The 16,903-nt window shown below is 46.5% G+C and overlaps 1 protein-coding gene across 1 annotated transcript in view; it reads left to right on the plus strand.

Annotated features, from left to right (window-relative positions):
• The window catches only part of LOC133446243 (integrin alpha-4-like), a 46,023-nt gene that overhangs the window by 21,783 nt on the left and 7,337 nt on the right, over nt 1–16,903 (plus strand). The window contains exons 12-24 of the mRNA XM_061724233.1: nt 1,114–1,208; nt 1,433–1,523; nt 1,682–1,727; nt 4,345–4,499; nt 5,456–5,610; nt 6,237–6,389; nt 8,062–8,138; nt 9,418–9,559; nt 9,640–9,741; nt 9,952–10,028; nt 10,935–11,024; nt 14,469–14,556; nt 15,777–15,884. Of these exons, the coding sequence (XP_061580217.1) occupies nt 1,114–1,208; nt 1,433–1,523; nt 1,682–1,727; nt 4,345–4,499; nt 5,456–5,610; nt 6,237–6,389; nt 8,062–8,138; nt 9,418–9,559; nt 9,640–9,741; nt 9,952–10,028; nt 10,935–11,024; nt 14,469–14,556; nt 15,777–15,884 (1,379 nt within the window). The remainder of the gene's footprint in view (nt 1–1,113; nt 1,209–1,432; nt 1,524–1,681; nt 1,728–4,344; nt 4,500–5,455; nt 5,611–6,236; nt 6,390–8,061; nt 8,139–9,417; nt 9,560–9,639; nt 9,742–9,951; nt 10,029–10,934; nt 11,025–14,468; nt 14,557–15,776; nt 15,885–16,903) is intronic.

Genomic DNA, 16,903 nt, shown 5'->3' on the forward strand with positions numbered 1-16,903 from the left:
ACGGCCAATCAGGGTCCACGGAAGTTAAATCACATAGAACACTGCTGGCAGGAAGAGGAAGTGGGCCTTTTCAACCTGGCCATAAAAGACCATAGGCACCTGCCCACAGCGCCATCTCCTGACATATATATATATATATATATATATATATATATATATATATATATATATATATATATATATATATATATATATAACCAGTTTAGTAGTTGTAACTGCATATAGAACCAGTTTAGTAGTTGTAACTGCATATAGAACCAGTTTAGTAGTTGTAACTGCATATAGATCCAGTTTAGTAGTTGTAACTGCATATAGAACCAGTTTAGTAGTTTAACTCCAGTGTGTCCTGCTGCTGCAGGTTGTAGAGTGTTGTTGTGCCACAGCGGTTGCGCTGTTCTAGTTATCAAGAGTTATTAATAATTGTATTCAACAATTATTAATAATTAATAAAGTAGACTATTTATCAAATTGAATTATCAAAATGAATTAATCCTATTGGGGCACCACCTGGATTTCCAGGAAAAATTACAACTTTAGCAGCAGAAATCAGTCTCAAAGATTAAGGATTATTCCACCAGAACAACAGTAAGGGCTGTTATTTCTGGTGAATAATATATATATATATATATATATATATATATATATATATATATATATATATGTGTGTGTGTGTGTATTGATCATAGATATATTTATGTGTGTGTATTGATCAGAGATATATTTATATGTGTATTGATCATAGATATATTTATGTGTGTGTATTGATCAGAGATATATTTATATGTGTATTGATCAGAGATATATTTATATATGTGTATTGATCAGAGATATATTTATATGTGTATTGATCAGAGATATATTTATATGTGTGTATTGATCAGAGATATATTTATATGTGTATTGATCAGAGATATATTTATATGTGTGTATTGATCAGAGATATATTTATGTGTGTGTGTATTGATCAGAGATATATTTATGTGTGTGTATTGATCAGAGATATATTTATATGTGTGTATTGATCAGAGATATATTTATATGTGTGTATTGATCAGAGATATATTTATATGTGTGTATTGATCAGAGATATATTGATGTGTGTGTATTGATCAGAGATCGCCGTCGGGGCCCCCCAGGAGAACGACCTCCGAGGAGCCGTCTACATCTACAACGGCAGAGCAGACGGAGTTTCAGCGACTCCGTCGCAGGTACGACCTCTGACCTCTGACCCCTGACCCCGGCATATTTATCTGTCTTCTCATTAATACCTGCAGGACGTAGGAAGCTGGAGCTTCACGTCCCAATGGTGTGACAATGCCTCAACACATGTAATATGTAACAGAAGTATGAACACGCAGGCGTCTCAGGTTGGCTGAAAGGAAGAAGGTTCATTAAATCCTGAATGAAACTGGTTTTATGTGTTGGTTTGTAGAGGATCAGCGGCTCGTCCCTCGGCCGGGACCTGAGGATGTTCGGACAGTCTCTGAGCTCCGGCGTGGACGTGGACGCCAACGGCTACCAGGGTAGGTGAACCGGTCCCGGCGCCGCCGACGTCCCGGCGCCGCCGACGTCCCGGCGCCGCCGACGTCCCGGCGCCGCCGACGTCCCGGCGCCAATAACGCCCCGGCGCCACTAACGTCTGATCTCAGGTCGTACTCAGCTCGTGTTCGTGTCTCCACAGACGTGGCGGTCGGAGCCTTCCTGTCAGACTCTGTCGTGGTTCTCAGGTGACTTCAGCCGTTCATACACACGTTTATTTTTATTTTTTTTATCTAAAACAGATGTTTTCAACTGGTTTTGTACCAGTCCCACCATTATAACCAACAACAACTCGGGGACCAACTGCTTTTGGGAATGTTTTTTTTTATTTTGCACCTTGCTTTTAAATAAGAGTATGGGCTTATATAGGCTATTTATTTGCATCAGTGTCTAGTTTTATTTGCACCTTTTGCTCTAAAAAAAAACAAAAAACAAAAAACAGTCAATGAAAAATGACCAATAGGAAGCCAAGAGGGCTTATAATATTACAAAGTTCACTCTTACTCATTTGACATAATTTGGATGGGTAAAATATTCACAAAAAATGAATAGTAAATGTAAAATAAATTGAGTCTAAATTAATATATATTTTTTAAATTATTGTTTTCCATTTACAACATTACGGACCACATGCAATACCGCCACGGACCAACAGAGGGCCGCGGACCGCCGGTTGAAAATCGCTAATCTAAAAGGATCCCCATTAGTTGAGGCCAAAACCAAAGCTAGTCTTCCTAGGGTCCAGACAATAAAATACAAAATCAAACATACAATCTCAATTCATAAAGTACATAAAAAATTATTATTATATTTGAATAAATATTTGAACAATAAGTTATATTATTATAGAGAAATGTAGGAGTCTGAGTGTTAATAATTCTATGGAAGTATGTGAGTATATTAGTAGACAGAGGTGTAGAGGAAGAATACGTCCAACCGGAAGCGTAGCCATGACCCTGGTGATGCTAGTGAAGCCCTGGTGTGGTAGTGAAGTCCTGGTGATGCTAGTGAAGCCCTGGTGATGCTAGTGAAGCCCTGGTGATGCTAGTGAAGTCCTGGTGATGCTAGTGAAGCCCTGGTGTGGTAGTGAAGCCCTGGTGATGCTAGTGAAGCCCTGGTGTGGTAGTGAAGCCCTGGTGATGCTAGTGAAGCCCTGGTGTGGTAGTGAAGCCCTGGTGATGCTAGTGAAGCCCTGGTGATGCTAGTGAAGCCCTGGTGTGGTAGTGAAGCCCTGGTGCGGTAGTGAAGCCCTGGTGATGCTAGTGAAGCCCTGGTGTGGTGGTGAAGCCCTGGTGTGGTAGTGAAGCCCTAGTGATGCTAGTGAAGCCCTGGTGATGCTAGTGAAGCCCTGGTGACGCTAGTGAAGCCCTGGTGTGGTGGTGAAGCCCTGGTGTGGTAGTGAAGCCCTGGTGTGGTAGTGAAGCCCTAGTGATGCTAGTGAAGCCCTGGTGATGCTAGTGAAGCCCTGGTGTGCTAGTGAAGCCCTGGTGTGGTAGTGAAGCCCTGGTGTGGTGGTGAAGCCCTGGTGTGGTAGTGAAGCCCTGGTGTGGTAGTGAAGCCCTGGTGTGGTAGTGAAGCCCTGGTGTGGTAGTGAAGCCCTGGTGTGGTAGTGAAGCCCTGGTGTGGTAGTGAAGCCCTGGTGTGGTAGTGAAGCCCTGGTGTGGTGGTGAAGCCCTGGTGTGGTAGTGAAGCCCTGGTGTGGTGGTGAAGCCCTGGTGTGGTGGTGAAGCCCTGGTGTGGTAGTGAAGCCCTGGTGATGCTAGTGAAGCACTGGTGTGGTAGTGAAGCCCTGGTGTGGTAGTGAAGCCCTGGTGTGGTAGTGAAGCCCTGGTGATGCTAGTGAAGCCCTGGTGATGCTAGTGAAGCCCTGGTGATGCTAGTGAAGCCCTGGTGTGGTGGTGAAGCCCTGGTGATGCTAGTGAAGCCCTGGTGTGGTAGTGAAGCCCTGGTGATGGTAGTGAAGCCCTGGTGTGGTGGTGAAGACCTGGTGATGCTAGTGAAGCCCTGGTGCGGTAGTGAAGCCCTGGTGATGCTAGTGAAGCCCTGGTGTGGTAGTGAAGCCCTGGTGTGGTAGTGAAGCCCTGGTGTGGTAGTGAAGCCCTGGTGATGCTAGTGAAGCCCTGGTGTTGTAGTGAAGCCCTGGTGTGGTAGTGAAGCCCTGGTGATGCTAGTGAAGCCCTGGTGTGGTAGTGAAGCCCTGGTGTGGTAGTGAAGCCCTGGTGTGGTAGTGAAGCCCTGGTGATGCTAGTGAAGCCCTGGTGTTGTAGTGAAGCCCTGGTGTGGTAGTGAAGCCCTGGTGATGCTAGTGAAGCCCTGGTGATGCTAGTGAAGCCCTGGTGTGGTAGTGAAGCCCTGGTGTAGTAGTGAAGCCCTGGTGATGCTAGTGAAGCCCTGGTGTGGTAGTGAAGTCCTGGTGCGGTAGTGAAGCCTTGGTGATGCTAGTGAAGCCCTGGTGATGCTAGTGAAGCCCTGGTGTGGTAGTGAAGCCCTGGTGTGGTAGTGAAGCCCTGGTGTGGTAGTGAAGCCCTGGTGTGGTGGTGAAGCCCTGGTGTGGTGGTGAAGCCCTGGTGTGGTGGTGAAGCCCTGGTGTGGTAGTGAAGCCCTGGTGTGGTAGTGAAGCCCTGGTGATGCTAGTGAAGCCCTGGTGTGGTAGTGAAGCCCTGGTGATGCTAGTGAAGCCCTGGTGCGGTAGTGAAGCCCTGGTGTGGTAGTGAAGCCCTGGTGATGCTAGTGAAGCCCTGGTGATGCTAGTGAAGCCCTGGTGTGGTGGTGAAGCCCTCACCGGTTCTCTTTTTGGGCCTGTAGGACCCGGCCGGTGATCCAGCTGAGGGCGACCCTGGCGCTGCCCGACCGGATCGACCAGAACCAGCTGCTGTGCCGACACCAGCGGACCCCGACCGTCTGCTTCAACGTCACCGTCTGCTTCAGCGTGACGTCCAGACACTTCAGAGGAGCCATAGGTACGTCTAACGTCAGGGTGAAGTCACTTCCCCCTGGCCCCCTTACTCGCACTGAGTAGCAAAACATCAGCAAAAACGGCTGCAACTAGTGTGTTAGACGGGATACCAGCCGATTATGGGCTTAAATTAGCGTCAGTTGGACTTGACAGTGACCCGTACAGTTACCCCAAGAACCAGTGGTCCATGGACATGAATATTTGGTACAGTTACCCCAAGAACCAGTGGTCCATGGACATTAATATTTGGTACAGTTACCAAGAACCAGTGGTCCATGGACATTAATATTTGGTACAGTTACCCCAAGAACCAGTGGTCCATGGACATTAATATTTGGTACAGTTACCCCAAGAACCAGTGGTCCATGGACATTAATATTTGGTACAGTTACCCCAAGAACCAGTGGTCCATGGACATTAATATTTGGTACAGTTACCAAGAACCAGTGGTCCATGGACATTAATATTTGGTACAGTTACCAAGAACCAGTGGTCCATGGACATTAATATTTGGTACAGTTACCAAGAACCAGTGGTCCATGGACATTAATATTTGGTACAGTTACCAAGAACCAGTGGTCCATGGACATTAATATTTGGTACAGTTACCAAGAACCAGTAGTCCATGGACATTAATATTTGGTACAGTTACCAAGAACCAGTGGTCCATGGACATTAATATTTGGTACAGTTACCAAGAACCAGTGGTCCATGGACATTAATATTTGGTACAGTTACCCCAAGAACCAGTGGTCCATGGACATTAATATTTGGTACAGTTACCAAGAACCAGTGGTCCATGGACATTAATATTTGGTACAGTTACAGTTCCCTTTTTTTGGCGCCTGCGGTGCTGAAATCGGGGCGTCGCTTATTTCTGTTCCTGAAAGGTGGCAACCCCTCGGCGCTGCTTTGAATGAGATTTGATGAGATCTGACCTCTGACCTCTTCTCTCCTCAGAACTTCAGTATAACCTGACCTCTGACCTCCTTCACAAACCCATCTTCCCTCATCGATTCTACTTCAGCGGAAACGGGTCGTCCAACAGCACCAGGGGGGTCGTGAAGGCCCGGCCCGGCCGGCTGGTCTGTGCTACACACCTGGCCTATCAGAGGGTAGGAACACACCTGGAACACACCTGAAACACACCTGGCCTATCAGAGAACACACCCGGCCTATCAGAGAACACACCTGGCCTATCAGAGGGTAGGAACACACCTGGAACACACCTGGCCTATCAGAGGGCAGGAACACACCTGGCCTATCAGAGGGCAGGAACACACCTGGCCTATCAGAGGGTAGGAACACACCTGGAACACACCTGAAACACACCTGGCCTATCAGAGAACACACCCGGCCTATCAGAGAACACACCTGGCCTATCAGAGGGTAGGAACACACCTGGAACACACCTGGCCTATCAGAGGGCAGGAACACACCTGGCCTATCAGAGGGCAGGAACACACGTGGCCTATCAGAGGGCAGGAACACACCTGGCCTATCGGAGGGTAGGAACACACGTGGCCTATCAGAGGGCAGGAACACACCTGGCCTATCAGAGGGCAGGAACACACCTGGCCTATCAGAGGGCAGGAACACACCTGGCCTATCAGAGGGCAGGAACACACCTGGCCTATCAGAGGGCAGGAACACACCTGGCCTATCAGAGGGCAGAATGCAGGTACCAGGTGATGAAGGTGGACCAGGTTCTCACCTGCTCCTCTGTTTTCTCCTGGAACAGAAAGACGTGAAGGACGTTTACACTCCGGTCCAGTTCGAGGTTTCCTACGGACTCAGAGACAGAAAGACCAGCAGACTCTCCTCCGAAACCTTCCCTTCGCTGAAGCCCATCCTGCAGCAGAGCCACGCGCAGCGCAACGCCATCACGAACCAGGTAAACATCAGGAACCAGGTACATCAGGAACCAGGTAAACACTAGGAACCAATCAGGAACCAGGTACATATCAGGAGCCAGGAACCAGGTGGATATGTCTATTGATAAAGTAATCAGATTTAAAGGACATAAAGAGTACATCTGGAGACAGATATATAGAAATACAGATATACGGATATATACTGTAGATAAACAGATAGACAGATAGACACATATTCAATTCAATTCAATTTTATGTATATAGCGTCTAATACAACAAAAGTTGTCTCCAGATGCTTTCCTGAGACCCAGAACATGAACATAAACATAAACATAAACCCCCGAGCAATTATTACATAAACAATGGCAGGTAAAAACTCCCCTAGTGGGAGAAAAACCTTAAGCCAAACAGTGGCAAGAAAAACTCCCCTTTAGGAGGAAGAAACCTGGACCTGGACCAGGATCATAAGGGGGGACCCTCCTGCCGAGGGCCAGACTGGGGGGTCGGGGACGTCAGCAGCACAGCAGGCAGGTGGAAGCAGCAGCGGGATGACCGGGGGTGGGGACCGCAGGCAGGTGGAAGCAGCAGCTCCCGAAGCTCCGGCCCAATCATCAAGCCCCAGGTTGGGGTGCAGGGTCGGGGAAAGGTTGAGAAGGGGCAGGGCCAGGGAGAGGAGTCTTGACGGACAAATCTCTCCCCCGCCTGCCCGGGCCGTTACCCTGCCCCCCTCACTCCCACACTGCAGGATCCGGTGTTGTGCATTCAGAGATGCTCTTCGCCACTGGCAGAGGATGCTGCAACATGTACAAAAGAGAAAAAGAAAAGGGGGGCCTTCACAAGAAACTACAGGAGCGATGGACAAAAATGATAGCTATGAGACATTTATAATAAATAAAAATGGTAATGGAGAAGAGAGGAAGGGAAGAGGAGAGGAGAAGAAAGGTGAGAGGCACCGCCCAGTGGATCATGTCGGTGCCCCCCTGCAGCATAGGCCTATAGCAGCATATCTACCATGAAGCTATATTTGAGACTAACTATTATAGTCTTGTTCTATAGCTGCAACTATGACTACTGACTCTAACACACTAGAGTTTACACTACCTAGAGATTTACCAACACCAGCTAGAGGTTTACTAAACACTAACTATAGGCTTTACTAAACAGAAAGGTTTTAAGTTTAGTTTTAAAGGTGGAGGTGGTGTCAGCCTCCTTAACCCAGATTGGAAGTTGGTTCCAAAGTAATGGTGCCTGATAGCAGAACGCCCGCCCTCCAAATCTACATTTAGATACTCTAGGAACTACGAGTAAACCTGCACTCTGAGAGCGGAGAGCTCTGCCAGGAACATAAGGCACTATCAGGTCTTGTAAATAATGCGGAGCTAAGCCGTTTTGGGCTTTATATGCAAGTAATAAAATTTTCAATTGGATTCTGAATTTTATGGGTAGCCAATGGAGCGACGCTAACACTGGAGAGACGTGGTCTCTCCTGCTGATTCCTGTCAGCACTCGTGCTGCTGCATTTTGGATCAGCTGGAGCCGAATTACTTGGACATCCTGTTAACAACACATTACAGTAATCTAGTTTAGAAGATACAAACGCATGAACTAGTAGACAGATTATCAATCATGTCGTTGGTGGGAAGATGATGACTGCTCTGTTCATTCATTCATTCTCTCTCTGTCCTCCCTCAGACCCAGTTCGCTCGGTCCTGCTCTCAGGTGAACTGCTCAACCGACATGAAGCTGTCGGGTCAACTGGAGCTGCCGCAGTAAGAACACACACACACACACACACACACACACACACACACACACACACACACACACACATTCACACACACACACATATACGCACTTTGCGCGGCAGGCGCTCTTCTGGCCTCCTGATTACGTGGCCTAGCCAGCGGAGTTGGTGCTGGGGGGCTAAGGCCTCCACACTGGTGCAGTTGGTTTAGCAGAGTATGTCAGTGTGTCAGGCACTCTGTCCTTCCAGAATAATCTCCAGGATGCATCGTAGGCACTTGATGTGAAAGGCCTCAAGCATCCTGAGGTGGCGGCTATATAGTGTCCACGCCTCGCATCTGTAGAGGAGGGTCGTCATGACGACAGTCAGATAAACCACGACCTTTGTGTGGAGTTTGAGGTCTTTGTTTTGAAAGACCCTTCTCCTGAGTCTGCCAGATGATGCTGATGCCGGTTTTATCCGGTTTTGGATCTCTGTCAATGGTGCAGTTGTCAGAGAGGAAGCTGCCCAGGTATTTGAAAGTGTCCACTGTTTCCAGTGGATTATTGGAGATGGTGAAGGTTGGTGGATGGGATGGGGGAGTCGATGCCCACTGGCATTATTACTCCAGCAGAGGACCATTTTTCCTCAATGGAGTCGTCTCTCATCAGGATAGGCTCAATGTCTTGATGCTCTGATGTTCCTGTGGTTCTGGTTAGGGGTGTGCAAACAAGGGTACCTCACAATTCGATTCGATTTCCATTATTGGAGCTTCGATTCTTCGATTATAACGATTGTCGATTCGATTTGATTATTGGTGCCACGATTCTTGGATTATTGTGATTTTTAATGCTTTTTTCCATACAAGATTGATTTTGTCTTCATATGTGGCTATATCTGTAAAAAAAAATAGCCAATCAATTAACTCAGTTCCTCTAACAACACTCATTAAGTAACAAGATTTTTTGAACATTTGACATTTGACACAAAATAATTTATTTTATGACTATGTAAATGAGTTCATTAATTCAAGTAAACAAGATATATGTACTTCCATCAAATTATTTAGTGTAAACATATCTGCCATATTTCAAGTGAACAATAAGAAATGTGCATTCTTGAAAATGAAATGATTCAGCAGCTTATTCAGTCTGGAATCTGGATAGGATAACAAAAAAAAAAAAAAAAAAATTTAATTAATCGATTCCAAATCGTCACATGACGCATCGCGATGCATCGACACATCAATGAATTGCACCCACCTCTAGTTCTGGTTCTGGTTCTGGCCCAGCGGGCTGCTCTGATGGTTCTGGTTCTCTCCCCAGGCGGCGGGCCTTCTTCCCTCTGGGCTCGGGTCAGACGATGACGCTGACGACGCTGCTGTCCAACTCCGGGGACGACGCCTTCCTGCCGCGGCTAACGCTAACGCTGCCCAGCTACATCCACTACATCAAGGTTCTGCAGAACGTGAGTGACGCCAACGCCGGGTCGTGATGCTGCCGGGTCGTGTTACCAGGGCAACCAGATTAAACTCCTCTCGTTTCCAGGACGACCTGGCGGTCAGCTGTGAGGTCACAGAGGAAGACGGCGCTACAGAAGTCAGTGTGGACTGCAGCCTCAGCAGCCTGGTCCTGCCGGCCCAGTCCCAGGTAAGATCCCGGTCCTGGTCCCAGGTACGGTCCTGGTCCTGGTCCTGGTCCTGGTCCTGGTCCTGCCGGCCCAGTCCCAGGTAAGATCCTGGTCCTGGTTCTGGTCCTGGTCCTGGTCCTGGTCCTGGTCCTGGTCCTGGGCAGTTTTAAGATGTTTTTTTATCTTTTTCCCTCAAATGGTAAAGTATATTTATCTTTTATTTCTTGCAGTTGAACATCAGTTTCCTGCTGGACGTGAACCGGAACAGCACGCCAGGAGACGCCGTGGTCCACGTCAGCACCGGCAGGTCGGGGTCCAGCAGAAACCACTTAACGTCAGACTGGGATTAACTGGGATTAACTGGGATGATTTAAACCTGTTTCCCATCAGACTGGGATTAACTGGGATTAACTGGGATTATTTAAACCTGTTTGCCGTCAGACTGGGACTAATGGGCTGAGTATACTTCTGCGTCACACACACGCAGAGCACACGGCGCACCCGTGGTGCCGTCACGAATCGTTCAGACTTCTCCGTCTCTCCGTTTGGTCGCGGTGCAGTACCCCCCGCGGCCACTAGTTAGCGATCTTTTTCTGAATGGTTTATCCGACTTTTTCCGGTCACAGTAAATCAAAGAAATAAGGACAACTATTGTGCAAAAAACAAAAACAAAAAAAATCACATATAAACGAAGAAAAAAGCCCTGGAAGTTCACTACTGATTCAAACCGGAAACCGGAAATGCTTCGCTTTCAAACGAACCAATCACAGCCCTCTCGGTCTGCGTGTGGTCTGCGTCTCCTCGACGCGTAGTTACAATTTTCGGGAGGTGCACGTCACTGACGGCGCATGTGACGGCGTGTCCTCTGCGTGTCCAAAAACCACACGCCGTAGACACGGCGTCGTTTTGACGCAGAAGTGTAATTCAGCCTTAACTGGGTTTAACTGGGTTTAACTGGGATTAACTGGGTTTAACTGGGATTAACTGGGATTATTTAAACCTGTTTCCCGTCAGACTGGGATTAACTAGGATTAACTGGGATTAACTGGGATTAACTGGGATGATTTAAACCTGTTTGTCAGACTGGGATTAACTGGGTTTAACTGGGATTAACTGGGATGATTTAAACCTGTTTACCGTCAGACTGGGATTAACTGGGATTAACTGGGTTTAACTGGGATTAACTGGGAGGATTTAAACCTGTCTCCTGCAGTGACATCTTTGAGAAGGAAGAGTATCTCCATGACAACGCCGTCAGACTGGTCCTCCCGCTCAGATACGGCGTTAACGTGAACATCCACGGGTCAGTCCTCACATCCCTCACATCCCACGTCACATGACCAGCTGGTCGTAAATAAACTATAATCCAGCCAATATATGACATATTGGTTATAATTTTATATCAAATGTTGTTAAGAAGTTTGACTATCTTTAAGGAGATGAATGTGCGTGTGTAAAAGGCAGATGTGTTTAGTTCTGATTTCAGACCTGCTAGAGCTGTTGGAGGCGTTTGTGCTGGTTTTGTGGTTTTGAGGTTTTCTTTCTTTTGATGAGTAATTGATTGATCGCTATTTATGACTTGGATTTGTTTATTTCAGTTTTTTATCAAGTTTTTTATTTAATATTTATTTACCTCAGGCTGATTTTTTTTGACTCATGCAGTCAAACTAATTAATCTATACATACCATACTTTTTTTTTTTTTTACTTGTCTGCATATATATATGATATATTTTTTAATATATCACATATATTTATTTTATTAATATGTGTGTGTGTGTGTGTGTGTATATATATATATATATATATATATATATATATATATATATATATATACATACATACATACATACATACATACATACATACATACATACATACATACATACATACATACATACACATATATATACATTTTTTTATTTTTTTTTATGTGAAGGGGAGGGGGGGGGGACATTTGTTATTATTGATAAAGGTTGTCAAGTTAAAGGGGGTATTGTTATACAGCCATTTTGTACCAACGATACATTCGGGATAATAACATGTCTCAGGTCCCCGATTCCCCCAAATGAGAGGTGGATTTTAAACACAATTACTGACCACCACTCTTAATGATGTAGTTCTTCATTTTCATTTAAGTGGTCTTAAAAAGGTCTGAAAACATCTTAAATTTGGGGGTCAAACCTGGAAAACCCTGTTGACTGTCCTGGTAAAAATGAACTCACATCTTGATTGACAGGCGTCGTCTTCTACTTACTCTGAGTGATTAGATGAAGATTACTAACTAAACAATTTCCTCGCAGAAATTTCGAGAGTGCCACGGCGGGCTGCTGCACATTTGTGTACATTATTGCATTTTGCAAGCAATAAAAGTGAAGGACTCACATATCGGCCAATCAGAAGAAGGGGCGGGTCTAATTTGCACCAATGAAGGTCAAGGACTCAATACCAAGTCCTATGACACCACCCATGACTCTGTATGTCAAACCATTCAAAAGATATTGGACTATAACGTATCGGCCAATCAGAAGAAGGGGCGGGTCTAATTTGCACCAATGAAGGTCAAGGACTCAATACCAAGTCCTATGACACCACCCATGACTCTGTATGTCAAACCATTCAAAAGATATTGGACTATAACGTATCGGCCAATCAGAAGAAGGGGCGGGGCTAATTTGACTGTTGATCATCTAAGGTCAAAAGGTCAGGGTTCAGATTTCTCCATTTTCCAGGTTATAGTATATGAAGCAGCCCCCGGGTCTGGCAGTCAGAAGGCGCGCCGATTTTTCCCAGTGGCCAGCCGCGGTACTGCAACCAAAAATCCCATGCGGCCCAGAAAGCTTTTTTCCCATAGACCGCAATAGTAAAAGAGAAGCCTCTAAAACTGTTCACAGGAACCTCCAGCTGTAATCACCGGCAATTACTAATCTTTGTATTCTATATTTTTAAGTCATGGACTTTATATCCGTCAAAAATGTTTTATAACGGCCAGAAAAGTCAAAGAAAAGTCTCTTTCTGGGCGTGACGTCACGGCTGACGTCACAGCCGTGTCCGTGCATTCCACGGATGTTTATATTAATATATATTATGTAATTATATTATATTAATACATTAATAATATATGTAATACTATACATGTAATAATATACATTAATTCATATATTATATTAATACATATTATATTAATATTCGCGTCATTGCCCCGGGGCATGATGGGAGGCCCCAGAGCATCATGGGAGGTGACTCAACTGCGCATGCTCTATGGGCCGCACAACGCGGAAGTAAACCCGGAAGTCAGGAACTTTTTCAGCGTATGCGCTGAGTGAGCAAAATGCATTGAAATGAATGGGCGGCAATTTTCAATTTCCCATCCAGTTTTATAATAGATCCATATTATGAAGTCTGTACTGATTGAGTCATGTGACCAGTCTGGCTCAGTCTAATCAGTCAACAGCTGTGCTCTGGTTTCCCCGGCAACAGGAACCTCGAAATGAGGAATGTTCCGGGTTCGCTTTGAGAAAACCCCAGCTTTTGCCTTGTGAAAGTTCTCAAATAACTTATTTGTGAGAAAACCGTAGCTCCTAGCAGATAGATAAAGACATCGTGAGAGACACAGAACCCAACACATTCTGAAAATCTTAATTTTATTCAGAAATTCCTTTAAATGTGTTAGTAACGGCAGTACGAAAACAAAGTGAGATTTTTTTGAAGAAAACGTTTTATTACATTACAGTCAATGGAGACCGAGGCAGGAATTGGCGTGGCTGTTAGCCCCCCCGTTTGAATTTTGTGCATACCCCGCCTGTGAAAGTCACATTTTATGAATCCCAACACCTATGTCTACATTTTGACCAAAAATTATTTGTCAAGCTTTTACGGTTCGGCCGTGAGCTCGAGTTACAAGTAAAAATTATGGTCATTTTTTGAATGTTTCTCTCACTCTAAAAAATTAAAACTTCACTCTAGATTTGACAAAAAAGTGATTTCCAGTCCTCGCTTGATCGCTCATATCTTGAAAAGTGTACATTTTAGGAAAAAACAGTTTCAGGTTTGGAGAGAGAAGATAAGTTTTCCTCCGTTTTGAAGTTTGAATGACAGTTCTACGTGCAAGTATGAGAAAGATACGTGACTCAGAAAAAAGGTGAATTTGGAGTTTTTCCAACCTCCTTCCAGCCACAGTTTGACATTCTACCCCATTCACTTACATGGGAAAATCTCCCCATTAGTTTGGAAATCGTGCAACTTCGTGCAAAAACTATTTGTGCCATCGCTCTGAAAATCCACAGGACTGTAGTTAAATTAGGGCCTACAACTTTCTAAATTGGTTCATCATTTTTCGAGTAACCGTGTGCGAGTGGTGAGGCACCGAACTGTTCCCAATGCATTCCGGATGGCGCTAAGCGCGCACGTTTTTGCACGTTGCGCAAAAACGTGCACGCCAATCGCTAATAAAAGTCATAGCACACGATTCCCGCTTAAGGTGCACGTTTTTCTACGTTTTTACTGTTCGCGTTTTCTCGAAGCTGCGGGACTAGTTACGCGCCGAAGTTTGTCCGGAAAATGAATAATAAATCCACACAATAACAATAAATCCTCAATAGTGCATAGCTATAGTGCATAGCTCCTCCATTGCATAGCTATGGAGGAGGAGTGCCTCTTGGCGCAGCCGTGGCACTAACTAGAGGAGTCATTAACGGGTGAACGGGTGAACCGTGCTGATGAAACCGTTACTTCTGCTTCTGCTTCAGGTTCGTGAGTCCGACCTCGTTCGTGTTCGGAGACGAAGACGTGATTCCTGCTGAGTGCTACCCGGAGAAGTTCAACTACACCTACAAGGTTAGTTATTTAGTTAGTTAGTTAGTTAGTTAGTTAGTTAGTTAGTTAGTTAGTTAGTTAGTTAGTTAGTTAGTTAGTTAGTTAGTTAGTTAGTTAGTTAGTTAGTTAGTTAATATTTAAGCTAGGCTGCTCTGGTTCTGCTTCCCTACACACTTTAACCCCCACTGGAGACCAAGCAGCTTCTCACACTTTCCTACTTACTTACTTATTTCTAAATTAAAAATAGCAATTATTAATATATGTAGATATATAGACGTATATTATGGATATAGATATGTTATATGTAGGTATGTTTATGTAATAACTGCTCGGGGGTCATTTTCTGGGTATGGGTCCCTGGAAAGCGTATAAATAAAATTGAATTGACTTGTATGTATATGGATATATTGATTTATAGTTATATGTACTATATATATATATATATATATATATATATATATATATATATATATATATATATGGTCTGAGCTGCTTCACATTGGTACCTACGGTTGTTACTGAGGTTGTTCTGTTGTTACTGAGGTTGTTCTCATGTTGTTATTGAGGTTGTTCTTCTGTTGTGAGTCTCCCTGGATAAAAGCGTCTCTGCTAAATGTAATGATGTCTGGTATTTGATCAGCGCTATCTAGTGTTTTATTGGTGTTTAAGTCGTTTAGTCTCAGGGACGCATCACGTGTCGTTTGGTCTGAAACAGTTCCGTCTTTTCTTCTGTCTTGGCCGGATCTTCAGCCTCGTTGAGTTTCCCTCTCTGACACTGCTCTCTTTGTCTCCTCCATGTCAGGACGGAGCCGGCTTTACTGCCTCCAAATTACTCTCAAATGCATCTAACTTGTTTTTTACATTTTGTGACATTGTGAAAGTTGAAGGCGGCAGCACAGAGCAGAGCACGGACGCATGATGTCCCACCTTCATTATTAACATGCATTATTTTAGGTTCTTTTTTAAATGTATTGATGACAGTTTTGAGAACAACAAACACGAGGCTTTTATTAGCTGTAAACAGTTTTTGGCACTTGGATATGTTTGAGTAAGAGCAGTGGCGTCCAGCTGCAGGAGTCTGCTCTGGGACATGTCAGGGATGGTTGTTGGAGGACCCAGACGCAGGAGAGCAGGAGGCAGGAGTTCCAAAAAACAGGGTTTATTTAACAAAAAACCAAGAACCAAAAGTGCTGCTTGGCTAAAAACCCCCGATCTCTGATCTCCTGATGTTCCTCCTGCAGGTTCTGAACTCGGGTCCCAGCAGGTCCAGAGAAACCGTGGTCGTGGTCTCACTTCCCAAGATCCTGGCGCCGCATCGTCACCGCCTGCTGCAGGTGGTGGACTGGAAGGTACGGAGGTGGAGCAGAAACACTGGGAGGTGGAGCACCGGGAGCACCGGGGGGTGGAGCACCGGGGGGTGGAGCACCGGGAGCACCGGGGGGAGCTAAGTGGAGCTGGGTGGAGCTAAGTGGAGCTGGGTGGAGCTGGGTGGAGCTGGGTGGAGCTGGGTGGAGCTGGGTGGAGCTAGGTGGAGCTTAGTGGAGCTAAGTGGAGCCGGGTGGAGCTGAGTGGAGCTGGGTGGAGCCAGGTGGAGCTAAGTGGAGCTGGGTGGAGCTGGGTGGAGCTGAGTGGAGCCGGGTGGAGCTGAGTGGAGCCGGGTGGAGCTGAGTGGAGCCGGGTGGAGCCGGGTGGAGCTGGGTGGAGCTGGGTGGAGCCGGGTGGAGCTGGGTGGAGCCGGGTGGAGCTGGGTGGAGCTGGGTGGAGCCGGGTGGAGCTGGGTGGAGCTGAGTGGAGCTGGGTGGAGCTGAGTGGAGCTGGGTGGAGCTTGGTGGAGCTGGGTGGAGCTGGGTGGAGCCGGGTGGAGCCGGGTGGAGCTGGGTGGAGCCGGGTGGAGCTAAGTGGAGCTGAGTGGAGCCGGGTGGAGCTGGGTGGAGCTAAGTGCAGCCGGGTGGAGCTGGGTGGAGCCGGGTGGAGCCGGGTGGAGCTGGGTGGAGCTAAGTGCAGCCGGGTGGAGCTGGGTGGAGCCGGGTGGAGCCAGGTGGAGCTGAGTGGAGCTGGGTGGAGCTGAGTGGAGCTAGGTGGAGCTAGGTGGAGCTAAGTGGAGCCGGGTGGAGCTGGGTGGAGCTGGGTGGAGCTGGGTGGAGCTGGGTGGAGCTGAGTGGAGCTAGGTGGAGCTTAGTGGAGCCGGGTGGAGCTGGGTGGAGCTGGGTGGAGCCGGGTGGAGCTAAGTGGAGCTGGATGGAGCTGAGTGGAGCTAGGTGGAGCTAAGTGGAGCCGGGTGGAGCTGGGTGGAGCTGAGTGGAGCTGGGTGGAGCTGGGTGGAGCCGGGTGGAGCTGAGTGGAGCCGGGTGGAGCCGGGTGGAGCTGG

This window comes from Cololabis saira, chromosome 6 (genome assembly GCF_033807715.1).
Source record: "Cololabis saira isolate AMF1-May2022 chromosome 6, fColSai1.1, whole genome shotgun sequence".
In the NCBI taxonomy this organism is placed as follows: domain Eukaryota; kingdom Metazoa; phylum Chordata; class Actinopteri; order Beloniformes; family Belonidae; genus Cololabis; species Cololabis saira.